The sequence below is a fragment of the Crocodylus porosus genome, unplaced genomic scaffold (assembly GCF_001723895.1).
Source record: "Crocodylus porosus isolate Cpor-Errol unplaced genomic scaffold, CroPor_comp1, whole genome shotgun sequence".
Lineage (NCBI taxonomy): Eukaryota > Metazoa > Chordata > Crocodylia > Crocodylidae > Crocodylus > Crocodylus porosus.
The window spans coordinates 5689128-5712172 of NW_017728907.1; the positions used below are offsets into that span (position 1 = coordinate 5689128).

At 43.3% G+C, this 23045-nt stretch overlaps 1 protein-coding gene across 1 annotated transcript in view; it reads left to right on the forward strand.

The window, feature by feature from the left end:
* Nucleotides 1–9697: 9697 nt before the first annotated feature.
* Nucleotides 9698–23045, forward strand: part of DENND1B (DENN domain containing 1B) — a 300147-nt gene continuing 286799 nt past the window's right edge. The window contains exon 1 of the mRNA XM_019530566.1: nt 9698–9927. Within this exon, the coding sequence (XP_019386111.1) occupies nt 9698–9927 (230 nt within the window). The remainder of the gene's footprint in view (nt 9928–23045) is intronic.

Consider the following 23045-nt stretch of genomic DNA (forward strand, 5'->3'; position numbering starts at 1 on the left):
TTGAGTCCTGGGAGTGGTAACTATATTCCCTTTCTTGGAACTATGTAGAAGGGGAATCCTAAAGCAGTGATTTGCTAAAATGGCTCAGAGTACAGAAAAAGGCTGAGAATCACTGAGAATTTAGCTGTTCAGTGCTTTTACAGTATTCCAGACATGTAACCTGCTTTACAAAAAGCTTATTACTATTGACAAAACCAGTCAAACTTAGAGTTCTAAATGCAAATCACTAATCAACAGTACACTCCAAGATGATCGTGTGATGGTATGTCCAAAGACTGACTTCAACTTGAAACTTCAAGCCACTACATAGTGGTTTCAGTGTTTCAGAAAACATGTAAAGTAAATATTGAATTTTATCAAACTACCAGGACAATTATTTATGCTATTCCTGGTCTTCATAGTTACAGCTGTCAGCTTTATATCCTCTCAAGTCACACTGGGTAACTGTGCAGGGTTTACAGCCTCAGGCATACATATAAAGGAGAAGAGAAAATATTCCAAGGCTGCCTGGTCAAATGGGCTTTTCAGCTTTGTCAATAGTGGAAAAAATTCCTTCCTCCCCCCCGCCAACCCCCCCTCCCCCCAAAACTCTAGCATAGTTTATGTTCCATATTGTTCAGGATATCTGTGTAATCCTATAGACAGGTCATCTCACCATAAACACAGAGATCTTGATGTCCCAAAACTTTTGGTCTTGTAGGAAGTTTTTATTTGTGTAAGAGCTGCTGCTGGATTTGCAGCAGGGCTCAGGATCCTTGCAAAGGTACAGCGGGAAAGTTTGGAGGAAGTTGGTGCTTGCAAGAACATATGCATGTTTTTGATGGGCTCCTGAGGGAGGAGAGGGAAGGGGACTCAGCCCTGGGGACTCAGCCAAGCTCAGAGAAGGGAAGGTGCCCCTGGACCACAGAGCTCGGGGAGGAACCACCCTGCAGCCTGCCTGTAAAGTGAATCTGCCCTTAGTGATGGGGAGAAGACAACCTGATATCCTTTTTTCCCCTCTGTGAGGCAGAGGGACCTATATAGAATTAAAAAGGGAGGTTAAGGTAGACTTGCCGAGGAGGGCAGGTGTTGATTGGAGAAGGCTTTGGGGAAAGTTAACTGAGAACCAGCCTGGGTCCGGGTGAGTGATAAACCCAGGGTTGTTTCAGCTATCAGCACATGGGGCCATGTCTGGGACCTGGAGAAAGGTGTTTTTTGGGGAGAGGGGACAGTGTGTGTTTCTTTGCAAATGCCACGGACAGCTGGAGCAGAGGAGAGCTTCTCTTCCCATGCAGCCTCTAGTAGAGAGCAAGACTTTTTGAAGCAGCAGCACCAGCCATGGTTATTGTGTTGCCAGTGTGAAAGAGAGCTGATGTTTGTGTTAACCCAGTGTGCTCCTGCTAAAATTCATTGGAGTCTCAAGGTTTAAGCTGGGGAGTTGTACTGAGGGTGTCTTTGATTCAATTTGTGCAGAGTCATTTAGTTCACTGATACCTGCCTTTGCAATGAGATTATTGATATCCTGTTCTGCTATTAACCTCATTCATATGTTGGCTGTTTTGTAAATAATAAACTGTGTACGTAGTTAGACTATGTACTCCAGTGTGTGGGGAAACAAGAAAGCACTCCACTGAGATGTGGCCCCAACCTTAGGGACTGGGAGGTTGACCAAGGCTATTTGACACCCCAGGACCCTGAATCCAGACGTGGCCACAGGTAGCACCGTGGCTAGGGTTACATTTGACTGTCCTGCCCATGTTTATAACTTAGCAAAAACATTCAATAAGTGTGCCTGGTCAAGCCCAGTCTCTTGAAAATCTTAGTTGGTTGAATGTTTTAGGTTCTGTATTTTGCTAGTTAGCGGACCCTACCTGCCATCTCAAAAGTCTATGAAACACTTTGTAGAAGAAGCAAATAAAAAACAAGTCCTCAAGGCAAGATTTTCTACCTTTTTATATCAACAAAAATCCTGCAGAAAAGCCTGCAAATATTTATTAACATGCTTAACTTCAGTAGGACTGACTGCACATGTGCTTGCACAGTTAAGCTCCTGCATGTTTACAAAACCCAAGCAAAACAACTTCTCTGCATGCTAAAGTGTGTCCCAGGACTAAATTATTTTATGTCATGATGAAATCATATCACAAAGCTTGTCATAAACTGGATACTTTCTAAGAATATATTTGAAGAGATGCATTATAGTCTCCAGGCAGTTATAATAGCCTGTATTTGATTTACAGCATGTCATTGAAATAGAACAGTATTTGAAGGAGGATTTATGTAAAGCTCATGAAAACCATGATTTAGGATAGGAATTATGGCCATCAGTGAAGGCAAAAAGAGTGGAGTTTGTTGCAGAAAATAGCTTGCCACCACCTGCAGGAAAAAAACAGAAGTAAAAAATGTGAAGATTATCAGCTTGGCCCTGTGTGCATGTGTAACCTGCCGTGCCTTTCCCCCCTGAGCATCACACATCTGGGTTTCTTTTCAAACCTTGCCATCATCTCCTGGGCTGCATGGCCAGACTACTTGGGTCAGCTCCCCAGGGGTCTCTCCTGCCACGTCTTTCATGGTAATTGGTTTTCTAGCTGGAGGATGGTGTCTGGTCCCATCTCCCATGGTACTCTCCCTTAGTTGTCCTCACGGCTATTGCTTCTCGGGGCTCCACCTCCCCTATACTCCTCTAGGGCACCACCATGCTTCCTCCTTCCCAGGATTCTCTGGGCTGTCTGGCCTCTCCAGGCCAGTTGGAGACACTGCTTCCAGTCCCCCTGGCTTCCTTCCCACTGGGCTTTTTATCCTGACACTGGGTGGCTGCCCAGCCAATTGCCCCCGGCATGCTTTTACAAAGTGTGTCCAAATAAACGCGGGAGCCATTTCCGGCTCTTCCTGGCTCTGCCGCGGGTTTTCCTTTTGATCTTCATCTGCACTGGCTCCTGCCACCGCAGTGTCACTTTCACTGCTATTGGCTGCTGGCACGGCATTCCGCTGCCTCTCTCCTGCCTCCATTAAGTCTCCTCCACAGCGTGTCAGCATAAAATACTGCTTAACACATAGAATCATAGAATCAAAGGAGTGGAAAGGACCTGTAAGATCATCAAGCCCAGTCCCCTGCCATGGGCAGGAGGTTATTTGCCTCAAGTGAGTTCAACGAGGTGCTTGTCCAGCATCCTCTTGAACACCTTCAAGGACAGCGACTGCACCACCTCTGCTGGGTTTTCCAGACTGCACCACCTCTGCTGTATTTTCCATATTCTAGACACTCTTACAGAAAAGAAGTTTTTTCTTATGTCCAGCCTAATTTGTTTCTCAATTAGCTTGTGCCCATTGGTCCTTATCCTCCCAAGGGGTCCCTTTCTGAAGCGTTGCTCCCCTAGATCTTGGTGTTCACCCCTGACATAGTTGTAGGAAGCAATCAAGTCACCTCTCAGTCTTCTCGTGCTCAGACTAAACAAAGCCGGTTCCCGGAGTCTCTCATCATAGAGCCTATCCTCCAGGCCCCTAATAATTTGGGTGGCCTTTCTTTCTACCCTTTTGAGCTTGTCCACATCCTTCCTGAAGTGCAGTGCCCAGAATTGGTCACAGTACACCAGCTGTGGCCTCACCAATGCTGAATAGAGGGAGAAGCACCTCTCTGGATCTGTTCGCAACACATCAGCTGACACACACCATAGTTCTGTTTGCCCTGCTGTCGACTTCAGCATGCTGTTGGCTCATATTTGCCTTCTAGTTGATTGCTACCCCCAGATCCCTTTCAGATGGAGTGCCAGCCAGTGGACCACCCATTGTATAGTAAGGGTGAAGGCTGTTCCTACCCAAATGAAGGACCCAACACTTGTCCCTATTGAACCTCATCTGGTTGTGTTTAGCCTATAGGACCAGTCTGTCAAGGTCATCCTGGATCCTTACCCTATCCTCAGATGTGCCCGCATTTCTCCACAGCTTGGTGTCCTCTGCAAATTTAGTCATTGTGCTTTTCCACCCCCTCAGCCAAATCATTGATAAAGATGTTGAAGAGCATGGGCACTGATCCTTGGGGGACACCACTGGAGACAGCCCTCCAGGATGAAGTCATGCCACTGATTACAACTCTGTGGAATTGGCCTCTGAACCAGTTGCCAACCCCCTCACTGTAGACTGGTCTAGGCCAGTACCCTCCAGCTTTATTGAAAGAATCTCATGGGAAACAGTATCAAAGGGCTTTCTGAAGCCTAGGTAAATGATGCCAACCTCATTCCCCTTGTCAAGCTGGTTAGTTTCCCAGTCATAAAAGGATACCAGGTTTGTTAGGCATGACCTACCCTTGACAAAGCCATGCTAGTTGCTTCTTAATACCCCACCAGTTACAAGCTTGTGGTTGATGGCCTCCGAAGATTTTTCCCAGGACTGAGGTCAGACTGACCGGTCTGTAGTTTGCAGATTTAGTCCTCTTCCCTTTCTTAAAGATGGGTACCACATTAGCCCTCTTCCAGTCTTTTGGGACTACTCCTGAGTTCCACAACTCTTTGAATAGCTTCACCAGAGGTCCTGCTATGAGCTCAGCCAGTTTTTTCAGGACTCTTGGATAGAGAGCATCTGGCCCAACAGACTTGAACATGTCCAAATTTTCAAGTAGTGCGTGCCCATCACCATATTGCAGGGTCGGTCCTGTTTGCACAGCTCCCTGGGTGCTTGTTTGAGTAGGGGACCAGGTGGGTATAATTACCCCATGTGGCCCTCTCCAGTAGTTGTTGGTGACCTAGCAGACAGGCTGGAGCCTTTCTTCCCCCTGTCTTCCCGGCTTCCCAAGGAGCTGGGAGAGATCCTGGGTCCCCAGATCCCGCCCTGGAAGGGGGCAGGGAGGGCTGATCCCTCATCCCCTTTACCTGAGTTCCAGCACTGGAGGTCTATCCCATGGTACGGGGGGTTTCAGCTGCCCGGGGCACAACAGGCACAGGGTGTGCCATTTGTCTCTGCTGGGGGCCACTCAGGGTTAAGAATGCCACTGATGGCCCCTCTGCACACCCTCCCACATGAACTCCTGCACTAACTTGTGCACTGGGGTCAGAGCATACCTGTTTGTGTGCCTGTTCATGCACTCTGGTCATGCAGCACCAGTTATGCAGCTCCCTGGGGCTGGGCTAAGTAGGGGCCAGAGGGAGCATGATCCTCCTCGGCCCCACTCAGCTGCCTCCCAACACTCTCTGGCTGCCTGCTACAGTCCCCCACTTACCTCCTGGCTTTGTACTGAGGGTTGGGTGTCTTGGGGGGGTCCACCAGGGGGGCTGAGGCTTTTGGGGGCACAATGGCCTTTTGCCTGTGTATCTCTACCAGACAGCCGGTCCCAACCGCCAGCCAGTCCCTTTAAATTTTGAATCTCGCGGACTCTCAGACAGTCTCACAAGATCCTGTGGTCAGAACACATGGGCAGATGGCCATGCCATCCCATTTGCAGGGCCTGGCATACCATGCCCTGGCCTAGAAATGGGGAGAAAAGGGCCAGTGAATATCCACTCCCCTCCCCCACTCCTGTCCTAACTCACACCTGTGTGCCTGCTCTGTTCATGTGGCTTTGATTGTGTGGCTCCCTGAGGGCTGGGCTAAGTAAGGGCCAGGGACAGGGGCATGATCCTCCTCAGCCCGCTCACCTTGGCCACACTCAGCTGCCTCCCACCACTCTCTGGCTACCCACTCTGATCCCCCGCTTACCTCCTGGCTCCACGCTGGGGGTCGGGAGTGTTTGGGAGGTGTGCCTGAGGGTCTGCCTGGGGGTCTGAGGCTCTTGGGGGTGTGATGGCTCTTGGGGACATGACAGCTTTAAACATAGCTGTTCAAAGTAAAAATGACATTTTGTGTAACCATCATCAATGACCTGGAACTGTGATTTGGAACAGAAAACCATGAAATCAATAAACCAGCTGGTACAATGAATCCAAAAAACGTAATTTTCTTGGAAGATAACAGGATTCTGGCAGCAACTGTTATAAAATAGAATTGGGTCTAGCATTTTTGCCAAAGTCTTCAACAAAATGGGCTGATGGTCTCTACGTAGACACATGGCTCTGCCTTCTTAGTAAACACTCAAGGCCTATAAACATACATGCATGAGATCTCAAAAGGATATCATTTCATGAATCTTGAAATCATTAAGTCAATGTAATTTTAAAATTTTGAATCAAAACAAATATGAAGGCACACATTTTCTGCTCATGCAGATCCACTGACTTCACAGCTACATTGATACCACTGATGAGGCAAAATCTGCTTCCTTCCCATCATTTCCACCCCTTTCTTTCAGCACACTGTTCTTTCTAGTGAGCAGAGTTACTTAGAGTTACCAGCTGAACAGCTGGTGTGTATTTAAAAGGACACAGCACCAAATCCATTTTTTTTAAAGTCATCATCATCAATATGGACTATGTAAATGGATTTAAGCAAGTGTTTTCCTGCAGACAAAATGAAAACTCAGAAGGGACAAATATAAAGTCTTGGTGGGAAAGAGAAAACACAGTGACTCACTGCCTGATGTTGCTCATATGAAGGGAAAAACAAAATGAGGCTGCCTGTTGAGGCAGCAAGGATTCCTCTGTGTTTAAAAATGCAGTACACAGAAAACAGAACAATAGCATATGCAAAAAGTTCAACTTGTGTGGCTGCATCCTGGGGCCTGCCAAATTTGACAGCTTGCCCCTAAGATTTTTCAGTATAGTGTAAGTAGGAAAACAACAGTAGGAGTCTCAAGCCATATACCCATAAGGAGTCCCACAGACCTACCCTACCCTACCCTACCCTTTCTGACTAAGTCCACTGAAAACTGAAACCCATGATTAACTTTGCTGATAAAGGTAGTCCCATTTTTCTTAAAAGAATTAACCCTATGAAGGAGAAAGGGAGGAGAGGTCCATGAAGTGAAATGGCTCCTGCAAGAAGTGAGAGAGCACTTGGTAAAGGTTCATTGGAGCTTTGTACATGTGTGAAGGGCCCTTGTACACATGATGAAATTGCCCCATTTAGCTGATTATTTTTAGCAATTTAATTGCCTAATGGGTCTTAGGAAACAAATAATTAAATATGGCTTGAGCAAAGGAAGGGGAAGGTTCAGATGGGAACAAGAGCTGCTAAGACAATTCACAGGCACTCTGTGATAAGGAGCCCCATAGCCCACATCATATCCCTTTTCTTGGATTAGCTGTGTCAAGGGACACGTCTCCTCCCTGGAAGCAACAACAGCAGAATTGAGTGCCCCTAACAGCCAGAGCCTAACTATGTGCTTGAATGGGTGGCCAGATCTTCTACACCTGTGTCACGGGGGCACTCGGGTGCCCCGTTCCTAGGAAGAAATTAGGGCAGCCCAGGTGTCGGTTGCTGGGGCAACTGCAGCAGGTCACCTGACCAGAAGGGGGCAGGGCCTGGCGTTTATAAGCAGCCCAGGCTGAAGCCTAACTGGCAGTTCCCTTCTGGCAGCCGGAGGAGCGAGAGCTCTGCAGTGGAGTCGGGCTGAGTTGAGCAGACCGACAGAATGAGTAGCAGCATCACGTTGCAGGGTAGAGAGAATCCTCCCTGGGAGGCTTGGCAGGAGAGACTGGTGGGACTGGGTTGTACGTTATTGCCTGTAGGCTTATTGTTCTCTTACAGCTTATGTAGGCTTATGGTTCTGTGGTGTTATTTGTGTAAAGCCCAGAGGACAGGGAGAGGCTGTAGGGGATGGAGGAGGCCTCATTAGGAGCTCCCCAGTGGAGTGGGGGGGGTTCCTGGGTGCCCTGGGAGGGCACAGCGATTGGTGCTGGAGCTGGCACTGCGGGTGAGCGCTGGAGAGAGGCACGACGTTGTGGGGTGTCATGACCCTGGCCCTGTGGGGGGGGCGGTATTCTGCCCAGCGCCGCGTAGGCCCCAGAGAGGGCGAGGGGCGCGAGAAGCGCCGCGTAGGCCCCAGAGAGGTCGAGGGGCATGAGAAGCGCCGTGTAGGTCCCAGAGAGGGCTGAGCACGCAGGCAGGAGCCAGAGAAGGCTGAGCGTGCGGGCAGGAGCCCGGACAGGACCGAGTGTGAGAGTAAGAGTCTGTACAGGGCTGTGCGTACATTTGACAGGCCCAGAGAGGGCATGTATACAGTAGAGGCGTAAAGGGCGCGTATATTGGAAAGACCCCGGAGGGGGTGTTTACGAGAGAGAAGCCCAGAAAAGGGTGAGAGTGTAAACAGAAGCCCGGGAGGGGCGAGTATATGGGGCGCGCATACTGAGGGACCCCAGAGAGAGGGGGTGTGCATATTGAGAGATCCCAGGAAGGGGCGAGCATACAGACATGAGAACGTCTGGCACATCTGCGAGGCTTGGGGCATGCTAAAGGGGAGGTTGGAGGCACGCGTAGCCCCATAAGGCTGGGGTGCACCAGGTCAATACAACCAGAATAGGGGACAGGAGATACTTGAGCACTGTGTCCAAGGGGACAATAAGGCAGCCTCCATTATAAAACTATATGACACCAAGATGTGGCGGGCGAGATAGAGGGTGCTGAATCGCCTACTTGGCATGGCAGGGGGCGCTAGGGAGATCACAGCCGCTCCTAGGTCCCCACGCCCTGACAACCTGCCACACACTGAGTTCTCTGCTGGCATGGTGATAGCAAGGTCTCTTGGAGCAGTGGGTCTCCCCTCTTGGAGTTTTGGTTAGGTTCCCTGTGCATTTAGCCAGATGTTCCTGCAACGATTACTTTTAGACATGAGCTACACCAGGGCCAGAGACTTACCTTTCTTTTAAAACCATATCTGAGATTCCCATGATTTCAGGACTCAGTGTCAAAGACATGTCTATGCCTTCATTCACCTGTGAATGAGAGAGCTGCTTGGTTGCAGAAGTATTGAAGAAAATAAAACTGAGATGTAGGTGGGAGCAGAAACTAAGGACAGGAAGGTTCCTGCAAAACAAGATGAGTCAATGAAAGACTCTGAGAAGCAAAAAAAAAACGTGAGGGAAAAATAATCTTAACAGCAACCTGTTGCAAAAATTGGAGGGGACCAAGGAGATGAGGTTGTATAAGTCAGATTACGAGATCAGCAGGAATTTTACAACATAGATAGAAAGGAAATGGGAATGACTGGAAATTATGAAGCCTGAACATGTTTTCCTTTTCTCTTTCAAACACCCACACATTTTCCTGCAGATTCCCATCTCTTTTCTGATGTCTTAATTATGCAACAAGAATATAAAGATTGCAGCCTTGGATTTCAGGACATCAGAAAAAACTGGGTAATTTACTATTTTCACCCAAAAATGATTTCAGATTTATGCACAGCATCAAAATATCCTGTAAAAATTAAAATGCTAATTAACTTTTTCAAGGTAATTTATCAGTGTTGAAGACAGGAGAACCTTTACAGGCTGTAATATCCTATAATTATGAATTAATGGACAGTAAAACCAAAAGAAATTTTAGAGTAAAAAAAATCTTTTTTTTAGGGAAATTAATCATAATACAATGGGATATTGTTTTATCTTTGCATATCTGCTATTGTCCTTTCCTTCCCATATAAATGCACACTGGTTAATGTTTAGAAAAGTATTATTCTTTTTGTTGGAAGGCTCAGCCAGATTTTCCATCAACAATGCTTTGTGTTTCTGTCTTCTTTAGGGGCCTTTGTGTTTTTTCCAGGTATCTGTGGATTAATTATCTGCAGAGAATAAGGGGCACTTTACAGAGGGAGGAGGAAGACAATGGCAAGGGAACCCAGGTACTGGGCAGAATGATGGGGGCTCTCTCTGGAAGTTCTGTAGTTCACAGATTAGCCATCAAAAGACAGCACAAGAAATATGGCAGCACTATCATTATCATCAAGATAACATCAATGACGGAACAAAATGACATCAAAATCTTAACCATTAATATAGACAACATCTCAACAACCTCCGTTTATAAGCCTCTAGGGAAGTGTTTTGCCTTTGTGAGCCCAGGAAACCTAGACCATAAAAAAAGCAGGTGTGATCATTGGTGACTTTAATAGCCACAATGTCACGTGGGTTTACAGCAAAAACTATGAGACTGCCAACTTGGTTGAGATGTGGACTGCAGCATAGCACCTAAGCCTGATCTACGACTCAAAGCTAACTGGGTGTTTGACTAGCTCTCAATGGAGACAAAGCTATAATTAAGACCTTGCCTTTGTTGACAGCAGTATAGAAGTTATGTGCAAAAAAGTGTTGAAACCCATTCTCTGCATATAGTACAGATCATTTCCTACCAGTTTCACAGCAGCTATAACTTCACATATGGTACCAATGTATAGACCCTTCAATTTTAAGAAAGCCGACTGAAGAGGCTTTTTGGAAGACCTTGACAAAAAAGTGACACACATCAAACCAGTCTCAGATAACTATGACCTTTTTGTGAATGCACTCCAAGAGGTATATACCTTAAAGATGAAGAACTAAGCATTTACCAGGGTTTACTCCCATGGTAGCGCTGAATACAAAAAATACCAACAAATGTTTCAAAGTGATCCTTTCTCAGAAGATGCTATTACAGCAAAGGCAGCCCTAACTAACAAGCTCTAAGAAGAAAGGTGATGGAAATGGAAAGAACTGATCAAAAAAACAGACCCACACTAGCAGGAAAGCAGGGTTAAATATTCACAAGCTGAGTAACAACCCGAAGAAAGTACAGTAATACTGCAACATCACAGCCAACCAGGTGGCTCACCAGCTTCTACTCAATGGTAAAGCTTCGAACAAACAGCCTAAAATATGGATTAGATGACAAACTGATCTAGAGGAAAATCAATTTAGCAAACCATACACAATGGATGAACTTGATGCTGGAATAAGTCACTTGAAGAACGGCAAAACAGCTGGACTTATGCCATGACATATGCACGGAGCAGATCAAGCACTTTTGTCCTACAACCAAGTTCTATGGGTATGACACCTTTTAACAATCGCTCATCAACTCTTAGAATACCTAAATTATGGTGACAAGCCCCTGTAATACCTCTGTGAAGCTGAGGAAGGATGTTTCTGGCTCAGAGAACTTTAGGCCAGTGTCACTTCTCGTTATAAGATTTATGAATGCCTTATTTCCAATTGCCTTTCACCTCATATCAAACATTTAATAGGAGAACAGGCCAGCTTTAAACCAGGCAAGTCCTGGTCTAACCAATACTAAACATCACCCAGAATATAAAAGACAAATTTGAGAAGGGGATGGTAATAGGTGCTGTGTTTATGATTTATCAGTGGCATATGACATAGTCAACCACCAAAGCCTGCTTGCGAAAGTCTACAATATGATGCACAATTACTGCCTAGTGCATCTCATCTGATCTCTGCTGGAGTTGACAACAACCTTTTTAACATATATACCAATGAACAATCCAGACAGAATAATACTAGGAGCTTCATATATGTTGAGGATCTATGCATCATGTTGCAAGAGAAGGACTTTGCTATGGTCAAGAACAGACTAACATGTGTGCGCTGACCAGCCTCTCAGATTATTACAGTAATGAACCAGCTTCATACCAACCCAATGAAGACACAGGTCATAGATTTTTAGCTATGCCAAAGAGAAGCCAGGTAGAAATTAAACATCACTGGAGATGGAATCTTACTAATTAATCACATGAACCCTGTGTACTTGGGGGTTATATTGGACCAAACACTTACCTTGAAAGCATATGTAGATAGATGAAAGGGAAAGTCAGTGCTTACAACATACTTTGGAAGTTGGTGCCTTCAAAGCGGGGAGCAAACCTAGCTACATTACAAACCACTGCTATTACCTTGTGTTACTCCACTGCAGAGTATGCATGTCCAGTATAGGAATGATCAATTCCTAGATCAAGAAACTAGACCCAGTTCTAAACAACAGCTGTTGTGAAATAACAGGATGTCTAAAGTCAACACTAAAGGACAGCCTGTACTTACTGGCTGGCACTGAACCACATGATACCAAAAGAAAGATAGTGAGCCAAAAAGAAAGATGGAAGACCCCAGGCATCCAGTCTATGGTCACACAGAAGTAACTGAACAGCTTAAAGCGCAGAAGAGTTTTGGGTGCCTGTACATGTGTGGGACACTTGCTTCGATGCATGCTAGTTAAAACACAGTGGAGCAGACTCAATTAATTAATTAATTAGCATGTTCCAGCAGCCTCGGTCTCATGTATTCAGCATCCTGGTGCTTGAAAATGGTGGTGGGGCACTTTAACTAAAGCTCGTTGAATGAGGTTTTAGTTAAAGCGCCTCTGCCACCCTTTTGAAGTGTGGGGTGCTGAATTCATGAGATGCTGCAGGCATTTTAATTAGAACTTCTCTAATGAAAATGCTCCCCCACCCCAACCCTGGAGCATGTGTATAGATGCCCTTTGTGACCAGTGTTGTGCTGCTGGATATGATCGCTGACAGGGAGCAATTTGAGGTTATGGAAGGAAAGATTATCTGCAATCAGGTGCTCTGAAATGGACCTGGAATCTGAGGAGGAGCTTCCCAGAGGGGCTGATCTAGACTGTATATAACATGGCAATGCCGGAATTGCCTGCACATGAGAACTGGAAGATCAAAAGGGACTACTTTAATGACATGAATATATGCAAGTGCAGTGAAGTGCAGACTATGGAGCACCTGCTCATTTACCAACTCCTTGGTGAGACTGGTACGTAGGAGGACCTCACTGCAGCAACAGAAAGAGCCATGGCTTGTGCAAGATTCTGGAAAAACATCTAGATTATGACAAGGACAAGAGAAGAAGAGGAAGAGCCATTGCTTTCCCACAGTATTTCTGTGTCCAATTTATGTCCTTGTCAGCATTGCTGCAGCACTCCTACCTTCACTCCAGATGCCTCTAAACTCCTTGGAAGGTTGTATTTCTGTCTTTATCCTGTCCAAATAAAGATCTATTATTGGTAGAAAAATCTAGTGCCTCACTCTGCTCATTTTTAATTCAAGACTCTGGATTCTGCTACAAGGATCAACACCCAAAAGTTCAATGTTGCAGCACTCAGGCCACATCCACACAGGCACGGACATTCGGTTTCTCAGGGACAATTAGCAGTGGGACACCTTGTGCTTCTGCTAGCTTTTACTGGATAACACCTATGCCATGCACCCTCTGGTGTGCAGCAAGTTACCCCAGGTAGGGGTAGGGGAGGCTGGGACCAGCACTGGATTGGCCCCAACAACCTTACCTGGAGCCCCGGGGGACTCCTGTTGCTGCAGCAGTGGCAGTCCTGCCATGCAGAGTCTGGCTGGCTGCAAGAGCCTGGCTCTGGATTGGCAGGCTCCAGGTTTGAGCAGCATGTGCCACCCCAACATGTTGCTCCTCTTTTTTTTTTTTTTATCCTTGCTGTGCAGAGAATATGCGATACATGGTGCCGTAGGTGTGTCTACAGTGTCATATACTGCATGGCTGGACTTGTTCGGATGTGGTCTTATTGTTGTGGCACACAAGGCTGTTTGTGGGTTTAGGACCTAATATCCTGAAAATACTCATGTTTGAATTTTATTTCACTGTGGACACATTTACGCGAGACACTAAATGCACAGTAAACTAGTTCTACTCAGCATTAGCGCATCAGGGCAAAAGCTGTGTTAATGCACAGTAAAATGAGTCTCCCATGTATTAATGTCACTAAAAGTCTTTGCACCAGTGCTACTGTGCAGTAGTGACAGTTACTGTGCATTGAGTTACTACCTGTAATTACAGATGCTAAACTTAATGTATCATATAACAACACACATGTAGACGCAGCCTGTGTCCTTCTATAAGAGCTTGTGAGATGCTTCTCTTGAATCATGTGACAAACATATATAAATGCATGAAGGTGCGCATTTTAAAGTTCAGCTCTTTTGAGCTATGATTTATGGTGTAAGGTGGTGGGATTTTTGACAATTATTTCTTTACAGGAGAGAAAAATATTTTGTTTTTTTAACTTGCATAACTTAAAACAGCTAAAATGATTTCCCTTAAACTACCAAAGTAAAAGAAAAAATATTTTTCAAAGATGAAGCCAAGAAAATTGTATTCCAAAAGGAGAATTTCTCAAATCAGTTGCAGTAGAAAACATGGTCAATGAAACTTTTCTAAATGTGAGCAGAGTTTGTACCATCTCATAAACATTGTAATGACAGAACGATTCTCAAGAGACAATTAAACAAAAGAAGCAATATCAAATAATACTTTTATTATCTCTGGTTAGCGTGAAAAAAAGAATGATAGAGAATATGCAGTAGAATTCTGCAATGAAAAGATTTAGGGGATATTCTGAGCTACATGTATTCTACATACAAAACAATGCAGCAGTTGAACTGTGGAGATGCTGCCTGGTTGCATCAGGTGAGTTGTGTCAATTGTTTTGCTACAGTGAATGAACCAACATAAGCATAATTTTCACAGAAAAAAGTGATGTTGAAGGAACAGGTCTTTAATATATTTATTGCCAATGGTGGTTGAGTGATGCCACTGTGTACATAACTGACTACAAAAGACCTGCTCTGTCAACTTGATGTCTAGACTTTTTATAAATATTGTTGGGTGACTAATGCAAATGGCTTGCAACATGAAGTGCTGAGATTGCTAGTCCTTCAGCAATTTATTTCTTTTAGATTCTCTTTGTGTTTCATGAGTACGTAGGGAAAGATACGAGGCTGTTGCTGTCTCAAATTTACAAGACTGCATAAGAAATATAATTTCATTGATAGCATGCTTAGCAGAGGCTTTCTTGTAATGGTACCAGCAAAGGGAAGCCCTAAACACTTGGATCAGTTTTTCAGATACAATGATTAAAATATTTCAAACACATCTAATTGTGTGTGGTATAAAAAACAACTCCTTCAGACTGAGTCGATTAACAGGGGAACACTGAACAACGTGTACAATTTCTACATGCATTATAGATAACAAACCAGCAAATAAATGAAAACCCATCAGAAGCCAAATAAAAACATAATGCCCAGCTAACTTAGGGTATCTTATTAAGGTGGTTTTGGTCAAATCAAGACAGGTTTTTTTTTTCATATTTATTATTGTTGTGAATGGCTGGCAACATTAATTTATTTTGCTAAAAAAAAGATTATTGTTGACTGCTTATATTAAGCCCCATTCTCCCCCCCAGATGTACACATTAAAGGAAGAATCTTGCAAAGGGAAGTTTTTTAATATAGTTTTGTAATGCATTTTTAAAGACTCTCATGTGGGTTAGATCTTCTGAATCTGCTAGTGGAAGACATATGTTTTGTGAAAAAAGAAAAAAAAGATACCCTGTTTTGTAAAACTTCCTCTGTATCTCCCTGGTTGCCATGCTTACTATAAAGTAATAGAGAACAAAATAATGTGCAATATGTGTTATAACTTAAAGAAAAGCAGAACAAATGACCATAATGGATCATGGTGTCATGTTTCAGTCGAAGATTCACTTAAATTAAGCTTAAATATTGGTGCCTGGAATCCCTATTAATACGTCCAAAATACTTTGACCTGGCAACCTCTTAGTTAACTGAATCAAATTTGTACTCTGGGGCTGGATCCGGATGTGCAGGCACGTATGGTTTGTGCAAAATAATAAGTGCTAATTTGCTACCAGGACTTTCTGGTAGGGAAAAAAAAAAGCCTGGAAAAAAGTGCTGCAAACCACATCAAAGTGGCAAGCACTGGTACAAATGCAGAGACAGGGGAGCAGGCAGCCTATGGCTGCCTGCTTTCCCATCTCCACATGCTGTGGAGTCCTGTGCTGAAGCACCCTGCACCCAGCCAGTCGCTTCCTGGCTGACTGGGGCACAGGGTGCCTCAAGATGGGGGAGCAGGTAACCCTGGGCTGGCTGCTCCCCTGTCTCTGTGTGCCTCAGCGTTGGGGCTCCACTGTGGAGCCCCTGTGCTGAGGCATGTGGAGCCCCCATCTCAGTGTCCCAGCCAGGCAGAAAGTGGCTGGCTGGGTGCAGGGTGTCTCAGTACACCCTGGTGGGTGTACACCATGGTGGAGCCCCATACTGAGGCATGCAAAGACAGGGGAGCAGCCAACCCAAGACTGCCTGCTCTCCCATCTTGAGGCACACTGCACCCCAGCCAGGCAGGGAGCGGCTGGCTGGGACACAGCAGCTTTAGCATGGGAGCTCCATAGCACACAGAGATGGGGGAGCAGGCAATCCTGGGCTGCTTGCTTCCCCATCTCCATGTGCCACTTCTTGGCAGGCCAGGGCAAAGGGTGCCTCCAGTGCAGGAGATGGCTATCCACTGCTGAGGCACCCTGAACTTCAGCTAACCACTCCCCTTTCCCCCCCCCCGCAACTGCAGCACGTTGGAGCAGTGGGATAATGTATCCTGCTGCAAAGCACAAGGGAAGGGGTGCAGGGCCATGCTTTGTGCACGGCAGCACAAAGTAGCAGCATAAATTTGTGTTGCTACTCTTTGTGCTGCTGCAAAAGCATGGCCCTGCACTTGTGGACCTGGCCTGTGGGTACACTTTTCATCATCATCATCAGTTCCTCACAGTCGAGCATGCTTGTCTTCCATGATTGTCTTATCTGTGTGTCCAAAGATGGTTGATAAGGCCTATCTGGGATCAAGACTCTTGTTGCAGCTTGGGTACATTTCCATGTGGGGTGGGTGGCTCTGGATCCTTGGTTCAGTCCATGACATGCTATTTCTGCTACTCCTGTTTTTCTATCTCCTGTTGTCACTGTAAGGTTTCTTTCTCCATTAGGGATGATCATGGGCAATAGTCTTCCATGAGTTGATATCTATGTTGCATTTTTTCAAGTTGGCCCTGAGAATGTCTGTCTTTGAAGTGCTTTCTCTGCCCTCTTCTTGAGTGTACACACCTTGCCTGAGTTGGGAAAATAAAACTTGCTTCAGGAGTCTGGAATCAGACATCTGGGTGATGTGGCTGGCCCAGTGAAGTTGATGTTGGATGATCATCACCTCCAGTGGGTATATACCGTCCTCTAATCCACTAACATCTAGGTACATAGCGTCCACTAACATTAACATCCTCTCACAAACAAACACTAAGAGCACTGAGGTGATGATCATCCAACCTGGGTACACTTTCTATAATGCTTAAAATGTATGTTGGTGCCTCTTTGTCACAGAAATAGCAGTGATGCTGGGAATCATCTTAATAATTGTCACCAAATGGCCATGGGCAATGTTAGAGGAAGAACAGCATGTTCCCAAACTATTTAATAAAGAATTATAATCACATTATTAAACAGAGAAAGTCCCTGTGCACTTGCTTTTCAATGTATTACAACAAAATAAATACTGATTCTTGGAAATGGAGCAAGTTAAGATATTTGAACCTGTCTCATCAGATTTCACATTGGCTAGTGGCTAATTGTTGTAAACATCCAAGGATTGATTAACAGCTGTAGGAAGCATTATAGATAAATAACTAGGTGCCACTCCAAGCTCAGATGCATGACTAAAACCAGTGAGTCAGAATGATGCAAGAGGGCACTGTGTTGCAGAAGACTTAATGTCTTGGCCATTTCTCTTAAAGGGCCCATGGCTCAATTATATTCTAACTCCCTGAATTTCCTATGCAACTGCAGCTGAAGTACAATATAACTTTCACTTCTGGTTTTGTGCTACTGGATAATGTTGCCATATGCAGTGATGAGTGAACTGATCCTTTTGTATCACATCTCTTATTTTTCAAGGTCTTTGAGGTGTAGGTCTGAAAGATGTATAAAGTTTAATTATTATTTTGCTTTATTAACTTAGGTCTGTGATTCTCACCAGGGTGCCTTGAGATCCTTTCCAGGATGTTTCAAGGTACAATGCATGGAAAACATGTTTTTCAAGATAAACCCAGGTATTTCAAATAGGAACCACAGTGTTAAAATCATTCTGACCTATTGTGGTCTTTCTGATTTCTTTGCAACAGAAAGAATGCATTACAATCAGTATTCTTCTATAATGAAAAAAACAAATAAAAATTAAATGTAACAAATGAAATGAAAATTAAGAGTTGACATTTTCAGAGGGGTGCCTTGAGCCTGAAAAGACTGAGAACTACTGCCTGAGAGTACTTTTCTATGTAGCTGGTAGGAACCCACATGGAACATTCAAGTACAAGTTCTGGAAGAGGGCAAAATGTCTAGCTAGCACTTAAGAATAGTTAGGGCTGTCTCAGGAATACATGTACTCTACTGTTTCACTGAAGACACAAGAGAAAATGATGAAAGAAAAAATTCCTTGATGTAGTACTGGGAAAAATTAAGGCCTGAGACTTCTGTGCAAAATTAATGGTAATCAGTAACACTTTCTTTGCATTTCAGTTTAGGTCATGAAGGATAAAATAGGCCTGATCCTGCTGCATGGTTTTCAGGAGATCTTAGGTGGTACTGATCACCCTTAACTCCCACTCAATTCAATGGAACCCCATAAGTGTCATGGTTACAAGGCTAGATGCACATCTTGTCTCTTTCAGTGTATCCTGGCAGCCATCAGGCCTTATGTGGAAGTCAGTTATTCTTTTACTCTGAGTCAGGCTTTGTGCAATGGTGGCCTAGCAGGTCTACCTAGGTTCAGCACTGGTGGGTTTTTTTCTCCAGAAGCCTGTAACAAAGTGATGCAGATAGTGAACAAATGGTCACCTTAAAGCAGATGTTCATTTTGACATTAGGAACTGAGTGTAAAAGGGTAATCAAGAATTTTAGAACAAAAATCAGCCTTTATATATCTGTCTTACCCAAAACCCTACCATTCTGTGACAATGACCTAACCTTACTCATCTTCTTCAAGCTTGCTACTGGGGTCCTGTGTATCACTATTTCCACTGATCAGTTTTCCCAAAACTGCCTCCCCTGTAGTGATCAGTTCCCTGAAATCCATCATTCATGTAATTCCCTACACTTTTGCCCTGCTTGTCCAAACCAGTTCTGGAAGATGGCTGGAGTCAAGAATTAATCTCTTCACAGATAATGGTTGCAGCATTATCTTCTAACAATCTGTAAGTGTTTGCTTAGAAGCGACTTATCTTGAATCACTGTTTCTTTCTTGCCTGTTGCCTTACAGAGTGCTATTAAAGTAACAGATTAATAAACACAACAATACAGGGGCAGATCCAGAGGGGGTGCAGGATTGTACCACTCTGCGGGACCCTCTGGAGACCTTTTTACAGACCCCAAAGCAAGCAAGAATCCCTCCCCTCTCTTCCATGCTCAAAGGCATGCTCCCCACTCTCCCTTTTCCTTCCCTGGCTCCCCTGCCCACCTGCCTGCTGCTGCTGCTGTTGCTGTGATCTTGGGAGTGGGGGAAGCTTCAAAACTGCTCCTGCCTGCTCCTGCCAGGCTGTGTGGGATAGGCATGGGTGTGCAACCACCCCTGCAGCTCAGTTGGCTGCTCCCACAGTCCTCTTTGCCAAATACTGGATCCCCCCTGCCCCACAATAACCTAGTCAACATACAGTATTAACAGAATATTAGACAGCAGCTTCCTGTCCATCACATTTGACATCCCTCAAGAATGGGTCAGCATCTAGCAAGGTCTGACCCAATAGTAAATAATGGCAAACATGTGATCTGAGCCAAAATCATACGATCAAATCCAATGCAGTAATTTCCCACAAACGTAACTGCGTACATTGTCCATTAGAAAAAAGAATGTGAGAATCCGTGTGATGTTTTACATTGTCTTGAAAACTTATTGCATATCCAGCAGTTATTACAAAAAAAGGTAGAGGGATTCTTCTTGAAAAATTTAGTCCTTATTTGCATTAGGAGTTCAGGCAAGGCAAAATGGTAAATGTCTGCGTTTATGCAGAAATGATTAATGGATATTACTGGATAGTGGCTTTTTGTAAAGAGGCAGAAATGCTGGGAATATTCAGTTAGGTGATGTGGCAGGGGAGCATGAGGGGTCAGCCTGCCTGCCGGTCTACAGCTGCTGTTCCCCAGCTCAATGTCCTGGGGAGGGGCTGGTTTGGGTACAAGGGTACTTCAGTGTGGGGCTAGCCATCAGAGAGCTCCTGCACTGAAGCACCCTCATGCCCCAGTTAGCCCCATCACTATCTACATGTGCATTGCTGCGGAGTAAACTCCATCATAGGATAGTACTTGTGTTTCACAGTACTATCCTACAGTAGAGTTAATTTGTTTACTCCATCTGACAAGCAATATGCTTGTAAAAGGTGACATTTTACTGCAGAGCTAATTGGGCAGCTCTGCAGTAAATGTTTCATGTAGATGCACCCAGCTAGGTACAACCGGAGACTTGGAGAAGCACTCATGGATATTGAGAGCATCAAAATGCTCTGATAAGGGAAACACTAGAGATGATGGTAAACCTTTTGTATGCAAATACACATTATGGAAATAGTAAATCCCTGTATATTTGTAAAATGAAAAATTACTGTGTAAAGCAGAGAAACAGGTTGGTATTGTAAAGCTAATTTCCATATATAACATCTGCCACTAAACAGATCCTTTATATACTGACATCTTTATGAAAGACTGTAATCCACACTGAACAAGCACATGAAAACTATAGTGATAAAGCTTAAAAGTGCTGCTTCTTTGGTATACATGGCAAGACAATTTCCAGAATGGCTTGTAAGCCTTAAACACATCCTTATTTTAATACAGATCCTTTTCTAATTTTATGAGCTTTTGGCTTTACCATAGCATGTCCACCTTCAGGGAGCCATAACCTTAAGCACTGTACTCTACTTTTAGCAGAAATTGTTGGGATTTTTTACTATTTTGAGTAGGGTTTTTTTCCTAACTCCTTGCAAAACTGCCAAAGAAATAATGGCATCATTATAGTTTTATTAATAACTCAATTAGCCAAATAAATTAGCTGTGCAGACTAACACAGTAAAGGAATATGAGAGGTCTTTTCCTCAATGTGAACAGAAAAACTGAATTCATTCAAGCAACAGTGGATTTAATCTCCTAAGAATCTTCTTTTTTCACATATAACTTAGGTGAATGAGTACCCTCCATAGGGATTATGCACATCATGCGTAAAATGAAGGATGGTGTCATTATTTGGCCTCAGTCCTGTAATGTGATATTAGTGTTTGTGAAAAATGTCTGTTAAAGTAAACAGTTCCTCTTAATAATCCTTTAATTGGGCAGCACAAATTTTTACCTTCTACTGCTGTTAATATAGCTTAGAACTTGCTTATGGAGAAACTATTTGTTGTGGAGGGAAAAATTGTTTTGTTTCTTTTCTCATTCTTTGATTTTCTTTGGGTCTCCTACTAGTTTGATGTAGACACCTATGTAACAGGACCAGTACACTGAAACCTTTTAAAATATGTGTATGGTGATGAACATGTAATATGAAGTAGTCTTTTTTGACATGGCTGTGCAAAAACCAGTAGTCTAGAACTGAAAGATGCTTTATTCCACTATCAGTTCCTGGAGCTGCCATATTTGAGTAAATTAAATTCTTCCAAGTATTTTTCACCGTTCTCCACTTATTTGGTATATGTTGATACCAGTAAATGTTTGAACTGGTAAACATGGAAGATATATAAACATATAATTTTTCTTGTATGTGACAGGAAAATACTTTTTCCTGTCACATACAAATGAATTAAAAAGCAAAACACTAATTAATGCTGACAGTTAAAAAAAAGTCAGGGCATGCCTCTGGGACACTTATTAAATATATTTACTCAGGACAATTGCACATTTACTGTTCACTCTAAACCTGGCATTACTGTAAGTTAATAAGTAATTAATTTACTTGTAAGTTATTGATATTATAATTTTTGGTTTAAGTATTTCATTAGATATTCAGATCAGCTTAAGCTATTGATCTCAGAATGAAAAGTAGATGTTGTATTGTATTATGTAGAAAATATTTTCCTTTTCTCTGATATATGTATGTGTGCTGAGTTGACATGGGTTTTTTTGGTATTATAAGTAAGTTTACAATTGTACCTAAATGGTCAAATAACTGATAATGACAAAAATGCCCAGGGAGTGTAGATGTGTTGAAGTTCATTGTGTTAACAAATGGTGTGATGAGTTAGTTGTGAACAAATATATCTGCTGGCCTGGTTTAGTGAAGCTTTTCTTCCTTTTAGCCTCATTAATAGGGTATATTGATTAGAAAGCCTGGAAATCTTCATTCCTATCTTAATGGTTACCTTTTCCTGGGACTACACTCATTAATTAAGATGTATGTTTACCTGCTTATTTAAAGAGGTGTGTGCATGTTTGTGCAGATTCATATGGTCATGTGACAAATGCAGAGTTCATACATAACATTATCGTGTGTAGTGGCAACTACTAGATTATTTCATTGTTGAACAGTAAAGATAGCACATAAATCATTTTAACAGAAGATTCCTATTGACCCAAACTCTTGCCTTCTCAAGGTGTCCCTTGCAGATGAATTTATCTCTGAAACATAATTCCTTTATTGTTGGAAAGTGTATCATTTTTATCTTTAAAAATAATCAAAAAGTTATATTACAACATCAGAATATATTTTAAAAGTAGGTGGGGAGGGGATAAAATCATTTTAAAAGTCACCATAAACAGAAAACAGGAATGATCCAGCTAAGTACACACAAGGAACAACTAACAGGGAGTTGAATGTTTAGAAATACTGACATTTTTGTTTATTGTATTCTGTCTAATGATTTTCATAGTGTACTAAAATGAAATGTGTACTGAATACCTTCATATTATATGTACTGGATTTTCTCCTCAAAAGACCCAATCTTTAATAGATGAGAGTGGGCTAAGGAATGGTTGAAAGTAGGTAGCTGTCATTATTAATACTATTTTTATACTATCATGAGACTGATATTCTAGACTATAAAGCCTAATTAGGAAATTAATGCTTGTATTCTTGTGAGGTTTGAAAATTCAGGACACGAAAAACTCTTACAATTCTACCACGTTTGCAGCTTGCAATGAATGACTGTGAGATTGAAATAAATAAATAATAGTCCTATTGATATTAATAGCCAATTTCCTATGAGACCAGTAGTTATCTCTAATAGAGGACTGCCAAGTCCGCAGTGTCTAATAAGATGCTAATATTAGTTGGAGCAACATGTATTTATAGATGGAATCAGCCATTGGTGAATAAGACAGGTCATAGTAACTAGCTCAAATAACAGTACTCCAAAAAATATCACTT